This window comes from Anser brachyrhynchus (genome assembly GCF_964034855.1).
Source record: "Anser brachyrhynchus genome assembly, chromosome: 22".
NCBI classification, from domain to species: Eukaryota; Metazoa; Chordata; class Aves; order Anseriformes; family Anatidae; genus Anser; species Anser brachyrhynchus.
In genome coordinates, this window is record NC_137715.1 from 6,340,808 (window position 1) to 6,368,093 (window position 27,286).

The following is a 27,286-nucleotide window of genomic DNA, read 5'->3' on the forward strand; positions in this document are numbered from 1 at the left end:
GTTGCAAAGCCCAGGTTGATCTTCCTCGTAGTGGCACCTGTGGCTTCTTGATAGGCCAACAACTGGTGTGAATGGTGAGGTTTGTCTCTTGTCATTGTCTCCATGTTTGTTTTCTCTGGTCTCTGTATGCCCGTTGCTTGCCTCCCCTTTTCTTAGCATCCCAATTGACATGCTCCCCAATCTTAGAACCTCGCTGGCATAAACATGGCTACAGCGCCATGTACCCCCCACAAAAGGTGCAATGCCTCGGGGTTTGATCTCCTCACTGCCTCCCTCATTGTCTGTCATGAAGCAGGAGCATCACAACACTGGAGAAGTTGGGCGCCAGTTATGTTCAGGGAGATGTTGACAACGGGGTGGTGTAGAGGAGGGAATATGACCCCAGGAATGACACAACTGCAGCCAAGTGAGAATGAGTGAACAGTGTCTTGTGTCTCCTCGTAGGTCTATGTCCAGAGGGACACCTGGAGCACCCTGCAGGAGCTCAAGGAGGACAGGAAAACTAGTGGTGCTATTGTATTCAAGGAGCACACCAGTCCAGAAGCTCTCAGCAGAGGCTAGCTGTGTGATGGGTAGCAAGTCCCAGAAGAAGCTGCCAGTGACTGTGTAGGGCCAGTGCAGGGCAAACAAAAGGGTGTGCCACTTGTGCCAAGGAGGACAGCAGGAGCTCAGCCCAAAGGCCTCCCACCAGACAGGCACACACCTTCCCTCCCATGGCACTGGAGTACTGCAGTGGATGGCAGATGGCCACAGATCAGTTGTAGGCCATTAGTGTGAAGAGGAGATCCCAGTTTAGGCTCACTAGTGGGTGACGAAGAGCCAGACCACACAGCTAGAGAAGTAAATAGCCCTCTCTGCAGAGAAAGCATCTAAAACCATAAGTGGCATCCTGACCAAGACATGGCACATGTCAGTGAAAGGAGCAGTTGCCAAAGACAAACTACATGGGAGGGTGCAAGTGCTGGTTAGGCACCACCATCACCATCACTGGTGTATTCCCACTCTGGATCAAGAGGTAGATGTCTGAGACCAGGATGAAGAGCAGCAGCTCTCAGCTCTCAGACAAACCCAGCAGCAACAAAAGAAAGCACTCTGTAGGCCTTCCCCCACCCCTATGGGATGACAGCGGCAGCAGGAGGAAGGAGGAGATGGAATTGCTGCTCAGGATTTATTGTCTTCCACCACTCGATATCTCCTGGACGAACAACACAGCAGGGCATCAGCAAGCCAGAATGTTCTTGCAGAGACAGTAGAAGGTAAGATCACAACCCTGGACCTCAGGAGAGCAGCCTTTGGTCTCTTCGCTGTGTGTGTACACCTATCTCCGTGTGTGTGTGCCTGAGTATACTTCAGGATGCATCTAAGAGTGCCTGTGTGTGCACCCATGAGTTCATGCATCTTTCTACATGAGCAGCAGTGTGCGTTTGTGCTGTTCTCTCCACCCGCTTTTGATGTCATGAGTGATATCAGTATGAGATCAAGGGTCACACTGGGATTTAACAGAAATAGTGATCTAGGAACAGCATCCCACCAAGGCTGAGACGTGGTGACTGTGCATGTTGCCCCATGCTTCCTGAGCAGTCCCAACTAGAGGCTGTCTGAAAAACCCTCCAGATGATCACAGGCTGCACCTCCAGCACCCACATAGTCCAACCCTGTGTTCAGAGCAGATCTCATCAGATCAGGTTGCTCAGGATCAAGTCCAGGCAAAGTCTGAAGTCTTCCAAGGATGAAGGTCCTTGGCAATCTGCTCCAGGACTCAACCACCTTAAGGGTAAATATTTCTTCCATATATCTAACTAGAACAAAGCATTTCTGAACTTGCACCTAGTGGCCCCAGTCTAAGTACGCTTCATCTCAGGAGTCCAGCTTCATCTCCTTTGCATCTTCCAGTGAAGTGGAAGTAGACAATACAAATGTCTGTTTGGCTTTCCCCGTGATGCTCACAGGGTCTGTCCTTCCTCCCAAAGCACAGCAAAACCAGGACCCATGTTCCTCTGATTCAATGCCACTTCTGTGCAAGGTTTCAGCCCCTGCATGACTCAGCACCAGGCCTATGAGTCAAAAAGTATGTGTGGCATTGGTTTCCCCATGGGGGACCTCTGTCCCACCCCAGACTCCACTGACAGCACACTGGCGGCAGATCCATGCAGGGCTGGGCCTTCTCGAAGAGGGCAGGATTTCTCAGCCTTTCTCCCTGTACATAAAGCTAATGCCATCCTTTTGAGGAACATTAGAGCCCCCTCTTTTCCTTCCCCTTTCACAACTTTACTGCTGAATGTGACATCATCCAGTGTGGAATAGCCTTTTGGACGGTTTAGGTCAGCTGCCCTGGTGATGTCTCCTCCCCACCTTTTGCCCACCTCCTGTCTCCTGGCTATGGGGTGCTTGGAGAGAGTCTTGATGCTGTGCCAGCACTGCTCCACTATAGCCTCAAAATTGGTTAGATGGCAGTGCTGTTCTAACTCCAAGTGCAGAGCACAACACTCAAGTGGCTGCTGTGGGGAATGTTAACTCTGTCCCAGGCAGCCGCAGTAGAGGCAAGTTCCCACAAGAGAGGAACATGTGCTTGAACATGACACAGTGTGCACTCAGCTGAGGCCCCCCTGGGAACAACCCGAGCAGAGTTTCTGGGCAGCATCTGGGTGAAGTACACTCTTTGATGTGGTACCCAGAGTGACTGCGCAGAGAGGGGACGTGGACTGGGAGTCTTGCAGAAGTCACTAGAGCCAGGGCTCTTGGGAAGACATGTCAGCTTGCTTGGGCCTTGCACTTAGAGCTTAAGAATCCCATTTGTTAGTGTGAGTAGCAGTGGTAAGGGAAAGTGCTGGAGTGCCCCTACTGATCAGCGGTGGGTGTCATGCAGAAATAAGCTTCCACCAGGTATGGAGAAGATGTATGATTATTTTATTTTTTATTTTTTAAATAAAAATGGCAGGCACAATGGTATGGGAGTGAAGAAGGAATTCGCTATGGACAGTATCTGCACTGTGTGTCTTGGGAAAACCCATCTGGCTCTGTCTGATGCTGCACAAAAGCAGGGTTCCAGCACCTGAAAGATTTACTCACTGTCTATATTCCTCTTCTTAATCTATCGTACAAAAACAGACACGATTTCCTGTTGGGCCTTTCTTTTGAGATCCAGAAAGGCCCCGCGCAAACTCTCCCCCCATACAGACATCCCTGGGTCAGAGCAGGAGGAGGCAAAATTGCCAGCAGGTTCTGCACAGGGGCAGTTTTAGGTAGGGTAGGGTCACAGGCAGGAGCTGGGACACCTCTGGCCAAAAGGGCCCCAAAATACCCCTAAAGAGTCATCCAGGCTACCATCATTTGCCTTTACTGGACTCTTCCAGCACGTGACTCTTCTGCCCACACTGATGTGTGTTGCCTGGAAATACTTGGGCCTCCCTACCTGCCACTCAGAAGTTGCCTTCTCTGGGGCAAAAGCACAGCATAAAGCAGGAAATGAAAAACAGCATCACAGGAAGGCAACACACAGCCCATATCATTAGGTGGGATGTTTTGCATTCAAGAGGAGCTTGTCAGAAAACAGTCCCTGCTTCAAGGGATGCCTCTGGACATGGGGCAGCTAAGGTCCACTATAAAAGCCAGCCCATCTCCATGCTCTCTCATCCACTTCTCTGGCCTTCTTCTCGTGAAGACTCAGCAGGTGAGTGTGAAGCCCCTTCTTGTTCCCATCATCCTCCAAAAGCAGACCTCAGCTCCATGGACCTCTCAGCTGCTATCAGCTGTGTTCCATGCCAAATCTTGGGGCTGTTGGTTGTGGGAGAGTCAAGGGGTAGAAGGTTTGTCATGGAGGAAGGCTGAGCCTTTACTATGATGGCTCCTGTGCTAGGGTCTAGGTTGTAGCCAGATAGGCTCTGGTGGTTCTTTTTGGGCCCTGGCAGGATGAGGCCAAGAAGCGCTGGCACATCCATGCAGAGCCTCCAGCTCTCAGCACTGCCTGTGCCTTGGTTCCGTCAGGGTGTGGTGGCATGCTTTTCCTCATTCATCCCCATGTTCTTCTTCCTCCCTGTCCTCTCTCCCAGGTGCACCTTCTGCCCCCAGACATGTCCTGCTACGACCAGTGCCGGCCGTGCCTGCCGTGCCAGCCCTGCGGCCCGACCCCGCTGGCCAGCAGCTGCAACGAGCCCTGCGTCAGGCAGTGCCAGAACTCCACTATCGTCATCCAGCCCTCCCCTGTGGTGGTGACCCTGCCCGGCCCCATCCTCAGCTCCTTCCCGCAGAACACTGCTGTGGGATCCTCTACCTCTGCTGCTGTTGGCAGCATCCTCAGCTGTGACGGAGTCCCCATCAACTCTGGATGCTGTGACCTCTCCTGTATTACCAGCCGCTACTGTGGCAGCAGGTGCCGCCCCTGCTAAAGATGCCAGACAGTGCCCCAGACCAGGACCCCAGGAACTCAGAATATGCTGCTGGACAAAAATGGACAGAAGAACAAACTTTGTGTTGTTGTATTAAGAGAAGCTGACCATCTCTGGCTTGTCCTGTAATGACAGGAAGGGGCCAGCCTGGCTTCTCCGACAACGTGGCCAATGTCTACCTTTTTGGTTTTCTACTCACTCATTCTTTTTCTCTCTTTTCTTTGTTGCCCTCTGCTTTCTCTGAGGGCCCCAGAAACCAGCCTGGTGTGACCTGCAAGTCTCTCTCCATTTGTGGGCCAGGTAGATGGATGCCCTGTGGGAACTGTGCTGTAGGAGAAGCTGAAAAACTTTTGTCTGTTCCTCCTGCTCTCCACTCCCAGGGCCTCTTCTTGGAGTCACCTCATTTCCCTCCTGAGATTCAATAAACATTTGCAGCAACTGTGAGTGTGTCTTGGTCTGGTCTTTCCATCTGCATAGAGATGGCTAAATGAGAAAGCCATTCCTTACTGGGAATTAGTTGTGGCCAATGCCTCACTCCTCTAGGCGTTGGAGGGTGGGGCACACTGCAGCAATTCATCTTTCAGGCACTGTGTCTTGAAGCTGAGGAAGACATCCCTGGTTCCTCCACAGCCAATGGACACCAGTCCTTGACTCATGACGTCTCCACCTAGACACAGTCCCTTGATCTTGGAGGCCCCAAATCTTGGGGAAGAGTGTTCCTCTTGCTTTGGGTGGAGCTGTGTTGGGGACGGAGGCTCAGACAAAGATGTTCCCAAAGGATTGCAGTAACTGGGAATGGGTAATTGTCTTGGGGATGGCCCTCTGTCTCTACTCCACTTTTCCCTCTCTTCCACCACCTGATCATGAGTGGCATACCTGGGCATGGAGAGGAGGTACAGCTTCCTTGTGTGTCCCGATCACCTTTCAGCACAGCATCTGACATGGCCTACCATTTGCCAGGATGTGAAAGACTGAGGGGATACACAAGTTCATACTGCCGACAGCTATAGCAGGGAACCCTCTGCTCCCCTCCAAGCCCTCTGTGAGGTCCCCAGAAATGAGCCTGGAGTTACCTTCTAGCCTCTCCCCACTTGTGGGTCCAGTTAGATGGATGTCCTGTGTCAGTTCTGCCATAGGATGATTTTTGTCTGCTCCTGATGCTCTCCGCTGTCGGGGCCTCCTCTTGGAGTCACCTCATTTCCCTCCTGAGACTCAATAAACATTTGCAGGAACCCTGATTTTGTCCCTGTCTGGTCTTTCCATCTGCATAGAGATGGCCAAAGGAGAAAGTCGTTGCTTCCGTGGGAATTTTGGTGTCCTTCAGATGTCTGCCTTCAGAATAGTACTCTTTCAGGTCGTTATCAACCTGCTCCACTGATGGTTCCCCCATGGGCTGCATTGTGGAGATCTGCTCCACTGGGGTACCCACGGGTTGCAGGGATACAACCTGCTCCTCCATGGGCCTCTCCACAGGCTTCAGGGGAACTTCTGCTCTGGCACAGTGAACCATCTCCTGCCCTCCTTCTTCACTGACCTTGGTGTCTGCATGGCTGTTTGTCACTCCTCTCTCTCCCAACTGCTGTTGTGCAGCAGGTTTTTTATTTTTATTTTTTTATCTTTCTCAAATCTGCTCTCACGGAGGCGCAAACAGCATCGTTCATGGTTTGGCTCTGGGCAGTGGTGGGTTCCTCTGGGGCCATCTGAAATTAGCCCTTATCTAACATGGGGCAGCTCCTGGGCTATTCTCATTGGTGTGTTAAAGGGTGTAGGCAATTAACTGTTATAAGTCCAGTCAGGTTCAGGGTACTGAACTATCACAATCACAGATTCACATATAACATAGCACACTCTCTATCTAGTCATGTTCCATGAGCTACTACAGCCACACTTAAAGAGTTCGGTCACATTCTACGAGAACTATCATGGCTAGGTTCAATGCAATCTAGTGCAATTTATTAAAGCAACAGGTACACAGGTTCTTTGGATTGCCAGTGATAAATACACTGTCTGCAAAGCACACTTAAATGCCAAAAATATGAATAACTCAGCCTGGCTACTAATGCGTTAAAAGGCACAAAGACCCTACAGAGATTTCTAAGTTTCCTGGGGAGGCACTTGGTGTAACCAAGTGTTCAGATCTTACCCAAAGGCGTCCCCATGGTGGGGGGAAGAGAGGTTCAGTCCATTGACTGATCCCAGAAGTCGCAATGGTATCTTCCCTAACATCCCCTTTCTCTTAAGCCAATTTATATTATTTTCTATCTTTTAGTTGTCTTTCTATCTTTGGGACTCTAGTCATGCATATCTTGGTTATGACTGGTGCAAAGTTTTCTCGCTTTCATTTAAAGGTATAGGCTCCAAGAAATTCAGAGCGTATGCTCAGTGAGGGGTGGCCGCACCTTGGAGGTGGGTGGCTTTTGGGATGGAGGTGTGTTTTGGTATTATAATGATATTATAATGAGCAAAGTTCACTAGAGTACAGCATTTTGTCAAAAATATGACAGGTCGTTGGCTCAGGGTAGCAAATGTGCAGCTTATCGGTCTCAGTGTGCACAAGAACAATCAAGTCTCCATCTCGTCACAGAGCCTAGCTGCGGTGTCTCTAGTCTGCTCTACACTCTGTACTGGTCCTTACAGTCAGCACACCAGGTTTCCCTGGTGTGATTAACATCTAAAGTTGGAAACCTAGGGAACCTTTATGTAGTGCAGCTACACTCCACCCTGGAAGCTTCTTCAATGTTGTACCTTTTCTTTAAAATGTGAATATCAGTTTAATTTCCAAGTTATTTTAGGCAATTATTCCACACTCATAGAGGCCACCCCTGCAGCTCCCTGCTACCAAAACCTTGCCACATAAACCCAAGACATTGCTGCTTCAAATTGACTTGATTCATTTCTCCTTCAGCAATTTCTGCAACTTGCTGTGTAGGACTGCATAGAGCAGCCTTCCACTTCTGATGCTTTCCCACAATACAACAGGACCCATCAGTGAACAGGGCACATTGCTTCTCATTTTCTGGCGGTTTGGGGTACAGTGAGGCTTCTTCAGCATGCCACTTCCTCCTCTGGTGATATTATGAAATTTTGCCTTCTGGCCACGGTCACTTCCAAGATTCCTGGGTGACTGTGTTTTTCTACCTGTTGTGTGATCACTGTGGCCTGCTTGCTCCACATAGCAGCAGTTGCATGATGTGTAGAGGGAACCCTGCCTTTGAATATCCAGCCCAGCACCGGCAGACAGGGTGCCTCAAGGAACTGTGCTTCGGTACCAGCTGCTTCTGAAGCAGCTCAAACCTCTTCATGTGCTTCCAGTATCTATTTTTCAGTTGGAATATAGCAGGCCTTAGATCCTCTGTATCCCCAGCTCCAAAACCCTAGGAGTTTCCCTCAAGTCTCCCTGGGGTCTTTTAGCCAGAGATCCCAGGTGAGGCCATTCTTCCTGGCTGCAGTGTAGAGTATGTTTTATACATTATGTCCTGCCTGGACTGGCCCAAGAGGTACTGCATGAACTGTCTCCCATGTAATTTGTTCAAAGGCTTGTCATTGCTCAGGGCCCCATTTGAATCATTTGTCTTCCAGGTCACTTGCTAGAGAGGGCTTACAATCAGTCTGTAATTTGGAATATGAATTCTCCAGAAGCCCACAATGCCTAAGAAAGCTTGTGTTTCCTTTTTGCTAGTTGGTAGAGTTATTTTAATGATCACATCCACTGGGATCTGAAGTTCATCTTGCCTTTTTATTCCTAAAAACTGTATCTCCTGTGTGGGTCCTTTGACCTGAGGCTGAGAGGAAGAGGCACAGGACTTAGGAGACACTCTGTAGCAGTGGGGGAAAGGCCAGGGAAGGAGAGGTGCAGCCATGGAGTGAAAAGAGATTTCCCAAAGATAAAGATGAAGAAAGGATGAAGGCAGATCAAAGTGGCCATGAAGAAGCTGAGATTGAAGGAACGAGAGCAGTTTGGTGGAGGCGATGTTATTGTGTTGTTTTTATTCACAGAAGAAGAGCTTCTGCAAAAGTGGCTTCTGGTATGGAAGACAAGCCCTCACACATCCTGGAAGGCTTGGCAGTCTGCAAGGCCTGCGGGGTTGTTCCTTCAGGCATCCCTGAGAGCTGGAGCCTTCGGGTGTCCTGAGGGGGCTTTGGGGCCAGACACAGTGGAGCAGGCAGCTGCAAGTAAGGCAGGCAAGGAAAGGTGGAGGTGGTACAGGAGACGCAGGCATCCAGGAAACAGACTCACAAGCGTATGGCTGTGGCAGATGGGTCGGGCCTTTCTCTGCAGGGTGTTAGCGAGGCGATCGGCTCTGAGGCAGATGCATTCTGCAGTGGAGTGGGGGATCATGTAGAATGTTTCCCTTGATTGAGGCCCCTTTGAGGCAGTTGAGGGAGCCACCAGAACCCGGCAGCCCTCATGTGGGTGGCTGACAAAGTTTGGGTGGAGCCAGGAGCGGTAGAGGCAGGCCATTTAAATCAGGCATAGCTGACATTTTACAGTCCCTTGCCAAGGCGACCGGCTCCCATGCAGACACGTTCTGCAGCAGAGCAGGGGATTGCAGCGTGCAGGGGTTTCTCTTCATCAAGGCCACTTCAGGCAGCTGAGGTAGCTGTCCAGATGTGACCAAAGAGCAATCAAAAGGGACATAAGGACTTTGGGGTGATTGATTGAAGGATCAGGTGCACAGGGAGCATTTTCCTCTATCCTTCCAGTAGCAGGGATCAATACTGAAAGGAACAGGTGAACCCAACTGATCAATACGTGGCTCCAAGGCTGGTGCCACCAGCACAGTTTTGGGTTTCTTGATCATGGGAAGGTCTACATGACACCGAACCCACTGACTCCTGATGGGGAGCACCTTTCTCTGAGGAATTTTTGCCCAGGAACTAGCAGGGCTGATTGGCAGGGATTTAAACTAGGTTTGAAGGGGGAAAGGGACAAAACGAGGCCCACCAGTGAAAAGTTATGGGACTGCACACCAGTATTTGAGGGACTGCATGCTAGTGAGTCCCTTCAGGCTGCCCCACGAGGGGCTGAGTTGAATGAAAGACATCTGAAATGTTTCTATACAAACAAGCAGCACGAGAAACACTAATGCACATAGTATGGAAAACAAAAACAGGAAGAACTGGAGATCTGTGTGCAGTCACAAGGCTATGATCTCATTGTAATCACAGAGACATGGTGGGACAGCTCCCATGACTAGAATACTGTCATGGAAGGCTACATGCTTTTTAGAAAAGACTTTTCAGGAAGGCAAGGTGGTGGAGTTGCTCTTTATGTGAGAGAGCAGCTGGAATGTGTGGAGCTCTGCCTAGGGGTGGGTGAAGAGTGAGTTCAGAGCTTATGGGTAAGGATTAAAGGGCAGGCCATGGCTGACAGTATTGTGGGTGTTTGCTACAGGCCACCTCATCAGGAAGAGGAGGTAGATGAAACCTTTTTCAGACAGCTCAAAATAGCTTCTCAATCACAAGCCCTGGTTCTCATGGGGGTTTTCAGCCACCCTGATATCTGCTGGGAAGATCACACAGCTAGGCACAAACTGTCCAGGAGGTTCCTGCAGTGCATTGATGACAACTTTTTGACACAGGTGGTGGAGGAGTCAAAAAAGAGAAGTGTGCTGCTGGACCTTGTATTAATGAATGAGGAAGGACTAGTTGGAGATGTGAGGGTTGGGGGCAGCCTTGGTTGCAGAGACAATGATATGGTGGAGTTCAGGATCTTGTGAGGAGGAAGCAGGGCAAAATGTAGGATTGTGACCCTGGACTTCAGGAGAGCAAACTTTGGCCTCTTAAGGGATCTACTTGGAAGAATCCCATGGGTTAGGGCCCTAGAAAGAAGGATGGTCCAAGACAGCTGGTCAATATTCAAGCATCACTTCCTCCAAGCTCAAGATCAGTGCATCCCTCTGAGTAAAAAGGCAAGCAAAGGGGGCAGGAGACCTGCACAGTTGAGCAGGGAGCTCCTAGCAAAGCTCAGATGGAAGAAGGAAGTTTACAGCATGTGGAAAAAGGGACAGGCCACTTGGCAGAAATATAGGGTCACTGTTAGGGTATGCAGGAACACGACAAGGAAGGCCAAGGCCTATTTGGAATTAGATCTGGCAAAGAATGTTAAAGACATTAAGAAAGGCTTCAGAGTTGCTGAACGCCTTTTCTGCTTCAGTGTTTACTGTTAAGATCAGACCTCAGGAATCTCAGACCCTGGAGACAAGAGAAGAAGTGCAGAGTAAGGAGGACTTTCCCTTGGCCAAAGAAGATCAGGTCAGAGATCATTTAAGCAAACCTGATATCCACAAATCCATGTGCCCCGATGGAATGCACCCACAGGTGCTGAGGGAACTGGCTGATGTTATTGCTAGGCCACTCTCCATCAGCTTTGAAAGGTTGTGGAGAACAGGAGAGGTGCCTGAAGACTGGAAGAGAGCCACTATCATGCCAGTCTTCAAAACGGGCAAGAAGGAGGACCCAGGCAACTACAGGCCAGTCAGCCTCACCTCCATCCCTGGAAAGGTGATGCAACAGCTCATTCTGGAGGTCATCTCCAAGTATGTGGAGGATAAGAAGGTGATCAGCAAGTTAGCATGGATTCACCAAGGGGAAATCATGCTTAACCAATCTGATAGCATTCTATGATGAGAAGACTAGCTGGGTAGATGAGGGAAGAGCAGTGGATGTGGTCTACCTTGAATTCATCAAGGCTTTTGACAGTGTCTCCCATTATATCCTCATAGACAAGCTGAGAACGTGCAGCCTAGATGAGTGGACAGTGAGGTGGATTGATAATTGGCTGGATGACAGAGTTCAGAGGGTTGTACTCAGTGGTGCAGTGTCTAGTTGGAGGCCCATAGCTAGCGGTGTCCCCCAGGGGTCAGTACTGGGTCCAGTGTTGTTCAACTTATTCATCAATGACCTTGACTGTGGAACAGAGTGCACCCTCAGCAAGTTTGCTGATGACATGAAGCGCGGAGGAGTGGCTGATACCCCAGAGGGATCTCAGCAGACTGGAGGGTTGGGCCAAGAGGAATCTCATGAAGTTCAACAGGGGCAAGTGCAGGCTCCTGCATGAAGGGATGAATAACCCCAAGCACCGGTACAGGCTGAGGGCTGACCTGCCACAGAGCAGTTCTGCAGAGAGGGACTGGGGAGTCCTGGTGGACAGCAGGCTGACCATGAGTCAGCAAAATGCACTTGTGGCCAAGAAGGCCTACAGTATCCTGGGGTACATTTGGAAGAGTGTTGTCAGAAGGTCAAGGGAGGTCATCCTCCCCCTCTATTCAGCCCTGGTGAGGCCACACCTGGAGTATTGTGTCCAGTTCTGGGCTCTCCAGTACAAGAGGGACATTGAACTTCTGGAGTGAGTCCAGAGGAGGGCTATGAAGATTAGTAGAGGACTGGAGCACCTGTTGTACAAGGACAGGCTGAAAGAACCAGGCCTGTTTAGCCCGGTAAAGAAAAGACTGAGGGGAAACATCATCAATGTGTATAAACATCTGAGGGCACATCTTTACTGTGAGGGTGACAGAGCACTGGGACGGGTTGCCCAGAGAGGTTGTGAAGTCTCCTTCTCTGGAGATATTCAAAACCCTCCTGGATGCTGTCCTGCACAATGTGCTCTAAGTGATCCTGATCAGCAGGGGGGTTGGACTAGGTGATCTTCAGAGGTCCCTTGCAACCTCAGCCATTCTGTGATTCTGTGATTCTGTGGAAGAAGCAGTGGGAGCAGGACTGTGTGGAGGTCTCTCTAGTACCACACACAGCTAATGCAGTCAGGCACGCCCCTCTCCTTGCCCAACATCGCTGGATGTGCCATCCTGACCAATAAACAGGAGCTGGAAGCCATTGTGTGGCAGGCAAACTAGCACGTAGTTGCCATCACTGAAACGTGGTGGGACCACTCCCATGACTGGAGTGATGCAATGGATGGCTACAAGCTCTTCAGAAGGGACAGGCAACTAAGGAGGGGAGGTGGTGTGGCTCTCTATATTAGAGAGTGTTTTGACACTGTTGAGATTGGGGTTGGGAATGATAAGGTAGAGTCCCTGTGGATAAGGATCAAGGGGCTGGCCAACAAGGCAGACATCCTGGTGGGGGTCTGTTATAGACTGCCAAACCAGGATGAAGAGATGGATGAGGAGTTCTATAAGCAGCTGGCAGAAGTCACTCAATCACCAGTGCTTGTCCTCATGGGAGACATTAACTTCCCAGACATATGCCATAAGGAAGCAGTATGGAAGGTTCTTGGAGTGCGTGGAAGACAGCTTCCTGACTCAGCTGGTTAGTGAGACTACCAGAGAGGGTGCCCTGCTAGACTTGCTGTTCATGAACAGAGAAGGACTGGTGGAAGATGTGGTGGTAGGGAGTTCTCTTGGGCAGAGTGACCATGAAATGGTAGAGTTCCCTATTGTCGGTGAAGCCAGAAGCGGGTGTCAGTAAAACTGCCACCTTGGAATTCTGGAGGGCAGACTTTGAATTGTTCAGGACACTGGTAGGGAGGATCCCTTGGGAGTCAGTCCTCAAGGGCAGAGGGGTCCAGGAAGGCTGGACACTCCTCAGGAAGGAAGTCTTAAAGGCACAGGAGCAGGCTGACCCTCTGTGCCATAAGATGGGCCGGCAGGGAAGAAGACTGGTGTGGCTGAACAGGGACCTTTTGCTGAGTGTCCAGGAGAAAAAGAGAGTTTATGTCTGATGGTAGAAGGAGCAGGCAACTCGGGGAGTGTACAACGAAGTTGACAGCATATGCAGAGAAAAAATCAGGAAGGTCAAAGCCCAGCAAGAGCTCAACCTGGCCACTATGGTTAAGGATAACTACAAATTTTATAAATATATTAATGGCACGAGGAGGGCCAAGGAGAATCTCCATTCTTTACTGGATGGAACATTCTTTACTGGGGAACATGACTACTGAGGATAAGTAAAAGTCTGAGGTTCTTAATGCCTTCTTTACATCTGTCTTTACTCACCAAATCACTTATCCATGAGGTACTCAGACCTGGAAGTCTGGGATGGGGAGCAGAAGAAACCTCCCCACAGTTCAGGTGGAAACAGTTAGAGACCTGCTGCTCCACCTGGACTGTCACAAGTCCATGCGGCCAGATGGGATCCATCTGAGGGTACTGAGGGAGTTGGCGGATGTGATTTATGGGCCGCTTTCCATCATCTATCAGTGGACATGGTCATCTGGAGAGATGCCAGGAAAGGTGATGGAACAGGTCATCTGGAATGCAATCATGCAAGGTATGCGGGACAAGGAGGGGATCAGGCCCAGTCAACATGTGTTCATGAAAGGCAAGTCCTGCCTGACCAACCTCATCTCCTTCTATGACCAGTGACCCGCCTGGTGGGTAAGGGAAAGCCTGTTGACATAGTCTACCTAGACTTCAGCAAGACATTTAACATGGTCTCCCACAGTATTCTCCTGGAGAAGCTTGCAGCTCATGGCTTGGACAGGTACACTCTTTGCTGGGTTAAAAACTGACTGGACGGCCGGGCCCAGAGAGTAATGGTGAATGGAGCGAAATCCAGCTAGTGACCAGTCGGTCATAAGTGGTGTTCCCCAAGGGTCGATGTTGGTGCCCATCCTCTTAAATATCTTTACTGATGATTTGGATGAGGGAATGGAGTGCACCCTCAGTAAGTTTGCAGACAACACCAAGCTGGGGGGAAGTATTGATCTGCTGGAGGGTGGGAAGGCCCTGCAGAGGGACCTGGACAGGATGGGTTGATAGGCAGAGGCAAATGGTTCAACATGGCTAAGCTCCAGGTCCTGCAGTTTGGTCACAACAACCCCGTGTAGTGATACAGGTTTAGGGCGGAGTGGCTTGAAAGCTGTGTAGAGGAAAAGGATCTGGGGGGGCTGATTGATGCTCACCTGAACATGAGCCGGCAGTGTGCCTAGATGGCCAAGAAGGCCAATGGCATCCTGGCTTGTATCAGGAATAGTGTAGCCATCAGGAGCAGGGAGGTGATTTTTCCCCTGTACTCTGCTCTGGTGAGGCCGCACCTCAAGTACTGTGTTCAGTTTTAGGCCCCTCACTACTAGAAAGTCATCAAGGCCCTGGAACATGTCCAGAGAAGGGCTACAAAGCTGGTGAAGGGCCTGGAAACAAGTCCTGTGAGGAGCTGCTGAGGGAACTTGGGTTGTTTAGTCTGGAGAAAAGCACTTTGTGGGGAGCCAGGGGTTGGCCTCTTCTCGCAGGTAGCTAGTGATAAGACTAGAGGGAACGGCCTCAAGTTGCGCCAGGGGAGGTTTAGTTTGGAAATGAGGAGACATTTCTTCTCAGAAAGAGTAGTCAGGCATTGAAACAGGTTGTCCAGGGAAGTGGTGGCGTCACCATCCCTGGGGGTGTTCAAGGAAAGGTTGGATGTGGTGCTTAGGAACATGTTAGTGGGTGATATTGGTGGTAGAGTGATGGCTGGACCAGATGATTTGGAAGGTCTTTTCCAACCTTAATGATTCTATGATTCCATGAGTCTATGGGTCTGACCCCCATTGGATCCCCCAGCATTTGACCGGAAAAACTGAAGTGCCTCAGCAGGGCCAGGCTGGCAGGGGAACCCCAGGGGCTGTGGGTCAACGGGGTACTTTCTGGCAGGGTAGCAGAGTCCCGGGGGGGCTGTGCCCCCACCCTGCACCCACCACATGCCCGGCCCTGCCCACCATGGTTCCTGCCCAGCCGCAGCCCCCGCTCCTCTCCCCATGGCTCTCAAGGCACAGTAATACACCGCCGCGTCCCTGTGCTGGGGCCAGTCAAGCCACAGGGTGCTGGACCAGCAGTCTGCTGCCAGGAAGAACCACCCCTCCAGGTTTGCCACTGGTTTGGAGCCTTTGTGACTGCTCAGGAGGAATGCATGGCCTCAGCCCAGAAGGTGATCGTACCACTGGATGAACTCACTGGTTAGTATGTTAGGTTGTGAACAGGTGCCCTCACTGGTCTCTGTACATGGCTCCTGCTGCACCTGGGCTCTGCCTGCAGCCACTGCTGAGAAGAAAAGGAGGAGAAAACTCAGAAAATTTTGTGGCTTTGCTGCCACAAAAAAATGTCACGTGGGGAGAGGGAGATGAAAAAGGTTGACAGATGATGGGAGCATTTTCTCACTAGAAAGCACACAAAGGCATTTCTGAGAGGGGAGAGGGAGAGGGGCGGGAGAGGCAAAGCAGCTGCCCATCTACAGTGTCCCCTTCAAGAGGGGCAAGTGGAGGCTGAGACTCCCTTCCCTGCTCCAGAAGCTGCACAAGAACCCCCTGGCTCCAGCAGCTGACAGCACAGACCAGGGTCAGACTCATCCCCAGTCAGACTCCAGCAGCTGGTGCCAAATCCACTCCTGCTGCTCCACCAGCAGCTGGCACTTCTTGCAGCACACATGCACATGGGACAGAGCGAGATTACGTAGAGGTAAGGAAAGATTCCAGAAGAGGACAAGAAATATCGTGGAGCTCAGGCGCAGGGCCCAGCCAGACAAGCATGTGGATTGGCCCCTTTTACACCCCACTCTGTCTGCCCTCATGTGCTCCTCCCGGTTCCCCTTGCCAAGCATGTGCCCTCACGGGTTTGTATAGGTCTGTCCTGCACCCTTTCCAACCTATGTCCTGGCCCACAGCTGTAGCAGTTGCAAGGCCCAGGTTGATCTTCCTCGTAGTGGCACCTGTGGCTTCTTGGTAGGCCTACAACTGGTGTGAATTGCGAAGTTTGTCTCTTGTCATCACCTCCATGTTTTCTTTGGTGTTGGTCTCTGTATACTTGTTGATTGCCTCCTCTTTTCCTAGCATCCCAATTGACAAGGTCCCCTGATAACCTTGCTGGCAAAAACACAGCCACAGTCCTGTGTACGCCCCACAAGTGATGAAGGTTTGGTCTCCTCACTGCTTCCCTCATTATCTGTCATGAAGCAGGAGCATCACAGCACTGGAGAATATGTACGCAACTTTGTTGAAGGAGACCTTGGCAATGGGGTGGGTATAGAGATGGCAGTGCAGCCCCAGGCATGACACAAGTGCAGCCAAGTGAGAGTGAGTGGATAGTGTCTTGTGTCTCCTCATAGGTCTATGTCCAGAGGGACACCTGGAGCACCCCACAAGAGCACAAGGAGGACAGGAAAACTGGTGGTGGTATTGTATTCAAGGAGCACACCAGTCCAGAAGCTCTCAGCAGAGGCTAGCTGTGTGATGGGTAGCAAGTCCCAGAAGAAGCTGCCAGTGACTGTGTAGGGCCAGTGCAGGGCAAACAAAAGGGTGTGCCACTTGTGCCAAGGAGGACAGCAGGAGCTCAGCCCAAAGGCCTCCCACCAGACAGGCACACACCTTCCCTCCCATGGCACTGGAGTACTGCAGTGGATGGCAGATGGCCACAGATCAGTTGTAGGCCATTAGTGTGAAGAGGAGATCCCAGTTTAGGCTCACTAGTGGGTGACGAAGAGCCAGACCACACAGCTAGAGAAGTAAATAGCCCTCTCTGCAGAGAAAGCATCTAAAACCATAAGTGGCATCCTGACCAAGACATGGCACATGTCAGTGAAAGGAGCAGTTGCCAAAGACAAACTACATGGGAGGGTGCAAGTGCTGGTTAGGCACCACCATCACCATCACTGGTGTATTCCCACTCTGGATCAAGAGGTAGATGTCTGAGACCAGGATGAAGAGCAGCAGCTCTCAGCTCTCAGACAAACCCAGCAGCAACAAAAGAAAGCACTCTGTAGGCCTTCCCCCACCCCTATGGGATGACAGCGGCAGCAGGAGGAAAGAGGAGATGGAATTGCTGCTCAGGATTTATTGTCTTCCACCACTTGATATCTCCTGGACGAACAACACAGCAGGGCATCAGCAAGCCAGGATGTTCTTGCAGAGACAGTAGAAGGTAAGATCACAACCCTGGACCTCAGGAGAGCAGCCTTTGGTTTCTTCGCTGTGTGTGTACACCTATCTCCGTGTGTGTGTGCCTGAGTATACTTCAGGATGCATCTAAGAGTGCCTGTGTGTGCACCCATGAGTGCATGCATCTTTTTACATGAGCAGCAGTGTGCGTTTGTGCTGTTCTCTCCACCCGCTTTTGATGTCATGAGTGATATCGGTATGAGATCAAGGGTCCACACTGGGACTTAACAGAAACAAAAATTGAGAGATAATTATTCTCTACTCCCTATCAGCAACTAATTTTTCAAGAAGTAATGTTCGTCCATGTCTTGGGGAGAAAGGCCTCAATATGCCTAGCCATTTTCTGAGAGGAACATAAGAGTCGTCGTGTCCCGTGTCCGTTCCCGCCCCCCCCCCCCCCCTTTTCCTTCCCCTTTCACATCTTTACCGCTGAATGTGACAACATCCAGTATGGAATAGCCTTTTGGACGGTTTAGGTCAGCTGCCCTGGTGATGTCTCCTCCCCACCTCTTGTCTACCTCCTGACTCCTGGCTTTGGGGTGCTTGGAGAGAGTCTTGATGCTGTGCCAGCACTGCTCCACAATAGCGCCAATATGGCAATGCTGTTCTAGCTCCAAGTACAGAGCACAGCACTCAAGGGGCTGCTGTGGGGAACATTAACTCTGTTCCAGGCAGCCCCAATACAGGCAAGTTCCCACAAGAGAGCAACATGTGCTTGAATGTGACACAGTGTACACTTACCTAAGGCCCCACCTGGCAACAACCTGAGCAGACATTCTGGGCAGCATTTGGATGGTGTACATAGTTTGATGTAGTATCCAAAGTGGGGTAGGGTCACAGGCAGGAGCTGGGACACCTCTGGCCAAAAGGGCCCCAAAATACCCCTAAAGAGTCATCCAGGCTAACATCATTTGCCTTTACTGGACTCTTCCAGCACGTGAGCTGAGTCTTCTACCCACACTGACGTGTGTTGCCTGGGAATACTTGGGCCTCCCTACCTGCCACTCAGAAGTTGCCTTCTCTGGGGCAAAAGCACAGCATAAAGCAGGAAATGAAAAACAGCATCACAGGAAGGCAACACACAGCCCATATCATTAGGTGGGATGTTTTGCATTCAAGAGGAGCTTGTCAGAAAACAGTCCCTGCTTCAAGGGATGCCTCTGGACATGTGGCAGCTAAGGCGCACTATAAAAGGCAGCCCAGCTCCGTGCTCTCTCATCCACTTCTCTGGCCCTCTTCTCCTTGGGAACAAGGTGAGTGTGAAGCCCCTTCTTGTCCCCCTCATTCTCCAAAAGCAGACCTCAGCTCCATGGACCTCTCAGCTGTTATCAGCTGTGTTCCATGCCAAATCTTGGGGCTGCTGGTTGTGGGAGAGTCAAGGGGTAGAAGGTTTGTCATGGAGGAAGACTGGGCCTTCAGTATGATGGCTCCTGGGCTGGGGCCTAGGCTGTAGCCAGACAGGCCGTGGTTGGTCTTTTTAGGACCTAGCAGGATGAGACCAAGAAGCGCTGGCACATCCATGCAGAGCCTCCAGCTCTCAGCACTGCCTGTGCCTTGGTTCCGTCAGGGTGTGGTGACAGGCTGCTCCTCATGCATCCCCATGTTCTTCTTCCTCCCTGTCCTCTCTCCCAGGTGCACCTTCTGCCCCCAGACATGTCCTGCTATGACAAGTGCCAGCCGTGCCAGCCCTGCGGCCCGACCCCGCTGGCCAGCAGCTGCAACGAGCCCTGCGTCAGGCAGTGCCAGAACTCCACTATCGTCATCCAGCCCTCCCCTGTGGTGGTGACCCTGCCCGGCCCCATCCTCAGCTCCTTCCCGCAGAACACTGCTGTGGGATCCTCTACCTCTGCTGCTGTTGGCAGCATCCTCAGCTGTGATGGAGTCCCCATCAACTCTGGCTGCTGTGACCTCTCCTGTATTACCAGCCGCTACTGTGGCAGCAGGTGCCGCCCCTGCTAAAGATGCCAGACAGTGCCCCAGACCAGGACCCCAGGAACTCAGAATATGCTGCTGGACAAAAATGGACAGAAGAACAAACTTTGTGTTGTTATATTAAGAGGAGCTGACCATCTCTGGCTTGTCCTGTAATGACAGACAGGCAGGGGCCAGCCTGGCTTCTCTGACAACATAGACAATGTCTACCTTTCCTGTTTTCCACTTACTCACTCTTTTTCTCTCTTTTCTTTGTTGCCCTCTGCTTTCTCTGAGGGCCCCAGAAACCAGCCTGGTGTGACCTGCAAGTCTCTCTCCATTTGTGGGCCAGGTAGATGGATGCCCTGTGGGAATTGTGCTGTAGGAGAAGCTGAAAAACTTTTGTCTGTTCCTCCTGCTCTCCACTCCCAGGGCCTCTTCTTGGAGTCACCTCATTTCCCTCCTGAGATTCAATAAACATTTGCAGCAACTGTGAGTGTGTCTTGGTCTGGTCTTTCCATCTGCATAGAGATGGCTAAATGAGAAAGCCATTCCTTACTGGGAATTAGTTGTGGCCAATGCCTCACTCCTCTAGGCGTTGGAGGGTGGGGCACACTGCAGCAATTCATCTTTCAGGCACTGTGTCTTGAAGCTGAGGAAGACATCCCTGGTTCCTCCACAGCCAATGGACACCAGTCCTTGACTCATGACGTCTCCACCTAGACACAGTCCCTTGATCTTGGAGGCCCCAAATCTTGGGGAAGAGTGTTCCTCTTGCTTTGGGTGGAGCTGTGTTGGGGACGGAGGCTCAGACAAAGATGTTCCCAAAGGATTGCAGTAACTGGGAATGGGTAATTGTCTTGGGGATGGCCCTCTGTCTCTACTCCACTTTTCCCTCTCTTCCACCACCTGATCATGAGTGGCATACCTGGGCATGGAGAGGAGGTACAGCTTCCTTGTGTGTCCCGATCACCTTTCAGCACAGCATCTGACATGGCCTACCATTTGCCAGGATGTGAAAGACTGAGGGGATACACAAGTTCATACTGCCAACATCTATAGCAGGGAACCTTTCTCTCTCCCTTCTCCAGCAGGAGCAAACATCAAGGACTGTCAGAGTCAGGGGCCCTACAGACTGTGGGAGCGAGATCATGGGAAAGGGCTGCTCTTGTCTCCTCTCCTAGTGCAGTCCTCACCTCCCCAGCTAGAACTGCCTTCTCTTCTGCACGATCCCTGCTTGGCTGTAGCTGATGTCAGGGGATTCTTCCCCACTGAGCTTGGGGAAGCTCTACCTCTGGGGTCGTCAGCTCCATGGGGATGTTCCTATTTCTTCTGGGAGAAGAAGACTCATCAGTTTCTCTCCCACATCCCCAGAAAGAATGGAGGAAACATGCTTCACAGCAGCCCAGGGGCTCTGGCCATGTCCTGTTCTGGTGGGATAACCTAGCATTTGCAAGAGGAACCATTTTCGATTGGGGTGTGGGATGCCAAAAGACCAGAGAGGACAAGGACAACCTGTTCCATAGGGCAAGGGGTAGGAAGTCAGCAGGGAAAAGGATGTGGGATCAGTGGGTCACCTCCACACACTCTGATGGGCCACAAGGGGGCACCCACCCAGGGCCACATCCCTGGCAGTCTCTGCTTCCCTGATGCTTGGGCCCCCTCTATCACCACCCCTAACACCCTGTCTGGCTTGGCAACAAGTGGATCCATTGCACTGTCTTCCCCCACACCTCCCTCAGCACACTTTGGAGGTGCAGCACTCAGACACCCAAAGGAATGACAGTCCTATTTCTGCAAATCTCAACTGTTCCTTTCAAACCCTCCAGGCAGTGTGAGCATTCTCCCTCTCTCAAAAAAAAATTACTGCATGGAGCAGCAAATTAACTTCACTGCCTGTGGTGGCCTGAAACAGAAGAAGACTGTTCATGGAGAAGTTTGGGATCTGCGTGGCAGCTCACCTGACTAGCCACAGAGCTCTGCTGTGCTGTACAGTGCTGTGCTGTCCACATCCTTTGGCATGTGGCAGTGAAGCCTGTGGTGAGTCTGTAGGAGTGAAGCAGCGTGTTGTCATATGAACAGCCTTTGGCTCAACTGTAGAATTGATGAATAGAATTGTTCATTTCTAAGAAAAATCACACAAAATCCCAGAAAAGATGACAATGCCAGTGAATCTCAGCATGAGCAGGATGTGCAGTGTGTGCCTTGCCCTGACATGTGGTCTGTCTTATGCTCCATATCTTAGGAATCCCAGCATCTGAAAGGGCATAACCTTGTGTATGCTATTCCCCTTTTTCTTTTTTGTGTTATCTCCAGCTAATCATATTTTAATTGACTTTGGAATGCCACTCTTACTGGCATCCATCTACATTCATTCTCCACTGTCATGAATTTTTTAAAAAAAAAAGTAGTGTTGTTGGTAATTTCTAGTGGAAATTTTTCATGTTCCATACTGTGCCCATTGCTTTGTGTTCAAGAATAGCTCGAATAGTTTTGCTCCATTCATCTCTTTATCATACAGTCAAGTATCAGAAGTACTGAAAAGCCCTTACTGTCCCTTCTCTTTTGAAGGCTTAAGAAGCCCGGTTCTCTCTGCCTCTCCTCACAGATAACGTTGCGGAATCACAGAATTGTCACATCTGGAAGGGGCCTTTAGAATTCACCTGGCCCAACAATCTGATCACGGATGGTCAGCAGGGTTCCCAGGGCCATGTCCAGAAGGCTTTTGACGATCTCTCAGGATGGAGACTCTACAGCCTGTCGGGACAACTCTTGCATGGCTTGGTCAATCATACAGTGAAAAAGTATATTCTAATAATAACAAAGAGCCTTTGGTGTTTCATATTATACCCATTGCTTCTTGTCTTGGCACTGTTCCCCATGGAGAGGAGCCTGGCTCCATCTTCTTTGCACCCTCCCTTCAATTACTCCTATACATGGATGAAATCCCTCCAAGACTTCTCTTCTCCAGGCCGAGCAGTCCCAGCTCTCTCAGCCTTTCCTCAGAGGAATCATAGAATGGCCTAGGTTGGAAGGGACCTCAAAGATCATCTAGTTCAAATCCCCCTGTCATAGGCAGTGATGCCACCCACTAGATGAGGTTGCTCAAGGCCTCATCTAACCTGGTCTTGAACACCTCCAGGGATGGCGCATCCACAACCTCTCTGGGCAACATGTTCCAATGCCTCACCACCCTCTGAGTGAAAAATTTCCTTCTAACCTCTAATCTAAATCTCCCCTCTTTTAGTTTAAAACCATTCTCCCTTGTTCTGTCAATATCTGCTTGAGCAAAGAGTTGCTCTCCATCTTTTTTATAAGCCCCCTTCAAGTAGTGAAAGGTTACAATGAGGTCATCCCAGAACCTTCTCTTCTGTAGGCTGAACAGTGCCAGCTCTCTCAGCCTATCTTCGTAGGAGAGGTGCTCCGGCCCCTTAATCATCTTTGTGGCCCCCCTCTGGACCCGCTCCAACAGATCAACATCCTTCTTGTGCTGGGGGCTCCAGACCTGGACACAGTACTCCAAGTGGAGAGTAGAGGGGGACAATCACCTGCCTTGACCTGCTGGCCACTTCTCTTTTGGTGCAGCCCAGGATGCAGTTGGCCTTCTGGGCTGCAAGTGCACACTGACGATTCATGCCAAGCTTCTCATCCATGAGAGCCCCCAAGTCCTTCTCTGCAGCACTGGTCTCAATGAATTCTTCTCCTATTCTGCACTCATGTCCAGGATTGCTCTGGCCCAGGTGCAGCACCCTGCATTTAGACTTGTTGAACCTCATTATGTTCACATGGGCCCACTTCTCAAGCCTGTCCAGGTTCCTTTGGATGGCATCCCTTCCTTCTACAGTATCAACCGCACCACTCAGTTTGGTGTCATCTGCAAATTTGCTGAGGGTGGACTCGATCCCACTGTCTATGTTGTTGATGAAGATATTAAACAGTACCTGTCCCAGGTCAGACCCCTGTACACCACTCATCACTAGCCTCCACTTTGACATAGATCCATTGACTGCCACTCTCTGGGTGTGACCTTCAAGCCAATTCCTTATCCATTGGATGGTCCACCCATCAAATCCATATCTATCCAATTTGGAGACCAGGATGTCATGTGGGACTGTGTCAAAGGCCTTGCAGAATTCCAGGTAGATGACATTGGTGAGTCTTCCTCTATTAACTGCTACAGTCACTCCATCATAGCAAGCAACCAGATCGGTCAGGCATGATTTACCTTTGGTGAAGCCATGCTGACTATCTCAGATCACCTCTTTGTCTTTCATGTGCCTAGATGTTGCTTCCAGGAGGATCATTTCCATAATCTTGCCAGGCACAGAGTTGAGGCTCCCCAGTCTTAGTTCCCCAGGTCCTCTTTTCTACCATTTTAAAAAATGGGAATGATGTTTCGCTTTTTCCAGTCACCAGGGTCTTTGCCTGACTGCCAGAACTTTTCAAATAAGATGGATAGAGGCTTGGCAACTACATCAGCAAATTCCTTCAGGACCTTGGGATGGATGTCATCAGGCCCCATAGACCTGTATGTGTTTAATTTCACTAGGTGGTCTCAAACCTGCTCTTCACTTACAGTGGGTGGGACTTTTCTGCCCCAGCCTCCATCTGTGGGTTCAAGGAAACAAAACACTTGGGAAGCCTGACTATCAGTGAAGACTGAGGCAAAGAATTTATTGAGTACCTCAGCCTTCTGCATGTCTGTTGTTACCAGTTCACCCTTCTTATCCATCAGAGGAGGTGCACTCTCTTTGGCCTTTCTTTTCTGAGCAATGTATCTATAGAATCCCTTCCTGTTATTCTTTGCATCCCTTTCCAAGCTCAGTTCCATCCATGCCTTGGCTTTCCTGATCCCATCCCTGCTCACTCAGACTGCATCCCTGTACTCTTCCCAGGCCACATGTCCCTGCTTCCACTGCCTGTGCATTTCCTTCTTGTGCCTCAGTTTGACCTGCAGGTCGCTGCTCAGCTATCCTGATTGTCTGCCCTCCCTGCCTGCTTTTTTAGGCAGAGGGATGGAGAGTTCTTGCACTGTAAGGAAAACATCCTTAAAGAGTCTCCAGCTCTTTTCAGCTCCTTTGTCCCTAAGGATGGTGTTCCAGGGGATCTCATCTGCTAGGTCTTTAAATAGGTTGAAGTTCGCTCTTCAGAAGTTCAGGGTCCTGACTTCGCTCTGTGCCAGGCCTGTATTCCTCGAGATCACAAACTCAACCAGGGCATGGTCACTGCAGCTCAGACTGCCTCCAGTCCTGACCTCTTTAATGAGCTCTTCCGTGTTGGTGAGCACCATGTCAAGTAATGCTTCTCCTCTGGTTGGTTTGTCTAATACCTGGACCTGGAAGTTATTCTCAGTGCACTCTAAGAATCTTCTGGATTGCTTACAAACTGCTGTGTAGTTTACCCGGTAAACATCTCGGTGGTTGAAGTCCCCCATCACAATGAGGGCATGTGAGCATGACGCTTCTTGTAGTTGAAGCAAGAATGCCTCATCTGGACTCCCTTGATCGGGCGGCCTGTAGTAGACCCCAACCACAAACTGTTCTTTATTGGTGCGGTCTTTAACTCCCACCCATAAGCACTCAACCTGTCTGTGTCTGTGGCTGTTTCTCAAAGGCAACTCTTCACAATCAATTCCTTCCCTAATGTAGGGGGCAACACCCCCTCCCTTCATTCCCTGTCTATCCCTTCTGAAGAGTTTGTAGCCCTCTATTCTAATATTCCAATTATGTGATCCATCCCACCATGTTTCCATGATAGCAATCAGGTCACATTTGTCTAATTGCACCATGGTTTCCAATTCCTCTTGCTTGTTTCCCATGCTGCATGCTTTGGTGTAGAGGCATTTCAGCTGGGCAATCAGTCATATTGTGTTTCTAGAACCCTTCCTGATTGCACTGGGACAGTTCCCAACTATTTCCCTGCCATTACTTAGAGTGATATTTTTCTCAGGTATGCTTTCTTCACTCAGAGGTCCATCCCCGTCCCACACCACATCTAGTTTAAAGCCCTCCTGATAAGCCCAGACAGCTTATTGCCCAGAACACTCTCACCCTACCTGGACAGCTGTGCCATATCCGACATCAGCATGCCAGGTCCCTCAAAAGTGGGTCCAAGATCATAAAACAGAAAACCTTGGGCATGGCACCAGCCTCTCAGCCAATCATTCACTCAGCCCATTTGTCTCCTTCTTCCTGGGTCCCAGTCACCAATTGCGCTCCCTATCCCTTCAATATCTTTCTAAGGGACATAAAATCCTTTTTGATACTTCAGAGTTTCCTTGTTACAGCTTCATTTGATCCTACTTGATAAAGTAGCAAGAGGTGGTAGTCTTTGGGACCCACCAGACTCGGTAGCCTCTTTGTAATATCATGAATATGGATCCCAGGCAGGCAGCAAACCTCTCTGGAGAGATTGTCCGGATGGCAAATGGGAACCTTGGTGCCTCTCAGAGAGGAGTCTCCAATGTCTAACACACTTCCTGCCTTCACAGTGAAGGAGAGATGCTCCAGTCTCTCAGTTGTCGATGTGGTCCTTCATTGCCTCTCGTCAGTATGTCTGTGACTCTCCTGTCCTGAGGAGCCAAGACGTAGACACACTACTCCAAGACTGGCCTCTCCAGCGCTGCGTCAAGGGGAAGGATCACCATCCTCGACCTGCTGGCACTCCTCCTACTGCAGCTGAGGACACCATTAGCCTTCTTAACAGCCAGGACACAGTGTTGGCTCACGTCCAGCTTGGTGTCCACCACAACCTCCAGAGCCTTTTCTGCCAAGCTGCTCTCCAGAAGGTCGACATGTTCTGCACCCCATGAACATCTTGGTGGCTGATGAGAGGATGCCAGGAAAGCTGCTGCCTCTGGTAGGCATCAGCACCTTGGGATTCCCGTTCCAGACATCTTGGTGCATCTGGAGACCCACAGGACTCTGTTCCGGGCTGATGGATGGGGCTGCTGCTCTCCCTTTTGCAGGCTGGGCCAGTAGCAAACACGAGCATGTTTCAGAGGAAGGTACACAGAGGGAGACATGCACAGGACACTAATACAGCTGCCCACACAGACTGCAGTCACAGGCAGGGCACTGCCTTTAACAATATACAGAAGAACGCCACCAGTACTCATCAAAACTTTACCTACAGAGATGCAAGCCCCGTTCCTCCTCTCTAGCTGGTCAGGTTTGGAGATCACAGAATCACAGAATCACAGAATTGTAGGGGTTGGAAGAGACCTCAAGAGATCATTGGGTCCAACCCCCCTGCCAAAGCTGGCTCCCTAGAGCAGGTTGCCCATGTAGGCAACCAGACAGGCCTTAAATATCTCCAGAGAAGATCCCTGCTGGAAATACACACCTTCACCTACTAGATGCACAAGCACACCCATTTTCATGCATCCCATCTGTTGGGAGGAATGGGTTAAAAGGGAATGACTGATGAGGGGAATGGCATAAGAATGGAAGATTGGCAAGGAGGATTGTAAATATACCAAGTCCCGAGAGTAATAACGGATGCATGCAGGCACCCATTCATCTCACAAGCACCCCCACCCTTGTGGGGATCCCTCAAATATTACCATGGGTTTTCAGCCTGCCCAGCTTCCATGTTTAGGCCCTGGGCGCCTTTACACCACTCTGGCTCAGACTTTACAGACAGCTTTTCCTCTCATTCACCAGCTAGTCCATCTTGAATATGCTAAGGAATGGCACAGATACACCACTGCATATCATGTTAAAGTCACTAAGTGTTGTGGTTTAACCATCAGGCAGCTATGCACCGTGAGATGTGCCCCCCTCTTGTGGTAGGGGAGAGAGAATTGGAAAAAAGAAGTGCAAGAACTCATGGGCTAAGAAAAGGACAGTTCAATGAGAAGGAAAGGAAGAAATAAAAATAACAAAAGCAAGCAACCTCCAAACTACTGATGGACAATGCAATTGCTCACCAAAAGCTGAGCAATGCCCAGCCGGTCCCTGAGCAATGGCAGCCCCCTTGGCCAACTCCCCCAGGTTTCATTGCTAAGCAGGACATTAAGTGGCATGGGATATATTTTTGGTGAGTTTGAGTTCACTGTCCTTGAAACCAGTCAATCGCTAATTCTGTTTTCTCTGAAAGAGATAAAACATGTACTTTGAGGACAAGG

General features: G+C 50.4%; 2 protein-coding genes across 2 annotated transcripts; both read left to right on the plus strand.

The window, feature by feature from the left end:
* The first annotated feature begins 14 nt into the window (after positions 1 to 14).
* LOC308181577 (feather keratin Cos1-2-like) lies at positions 15 to 15,249 on the plus strand. Its single transcript, XM_080564961.1, has 2 exons — positions 15 to 3,670; positions 4,050 to 15,249. The coding sequence occupies exons 1-2, from the start codon at positions 3,518 to 3,520 to the stop codon at positions 4,383 to 4,385; spliced, it is 489 nt and encodes a 162-aa protein (XP_080421087.1). The 5' UTR covers positions 15 to 3,517; the 3' UTR covers positions 4,386 to 15,249.
* Positions 15,250 to 17,635: 2,386 nt separating this feature from the next.
* LOC308181580 (feather keratin Cos1-2-like) lies at positions 17,636 to 19,208 on the plus strand. The gene is made up of 2 exons (XM_080564969.1): positions 17,636 to 18,500; positions 18,880 to 19,208. The coding sequence occupies exons 1-2, from the start codon at positions 18,351 to 18,353 to the stop codon at positions 19,204 to 19,206; spliced, it is 477 nt and encodes a 158-aa protein (XP_080421095.1). The 5' UTR covers positions 17,636 to 18,350; the 3' UTR covers positions 19,207 to 19,208.
* Positions 19,209 to 27,286: the final 8,078 nt, after the last annotated feature.

Bases quoted from the DNA above. Each gene is read 5' to 3' on its own strand.
- LOC308181580 (XM_080564969.1), top strand. From the start codon at position 18,351: ATGTTTTGCATTCAAGAGGAGCTTGTCAGAAAACAGTCCCTGCTTCAA. The intron at 18,501-18,879 runs GTGAGTGTGAAG...CCTCTCTCCCAG, and splicing joins CTCTTCTCCTTGGGAACAAG to GTGCACCTTCTGCCCCCAGA.
- LOC308181577 (XM_080564961.1), top strand. From the start codon at position 3,518: ATGTTTTGCATTCAAGAGGAGCTTGTCAGAAAACAGTCCCTGCTTCAA. The intron at 3,671-4,049 runs GTGAGTGTGAAG...CCTCTCTCCCAG, and splicing joins TTCTCGTGAAGACTCAGCAG to GTGCACCTTCTGCCCCCAGA.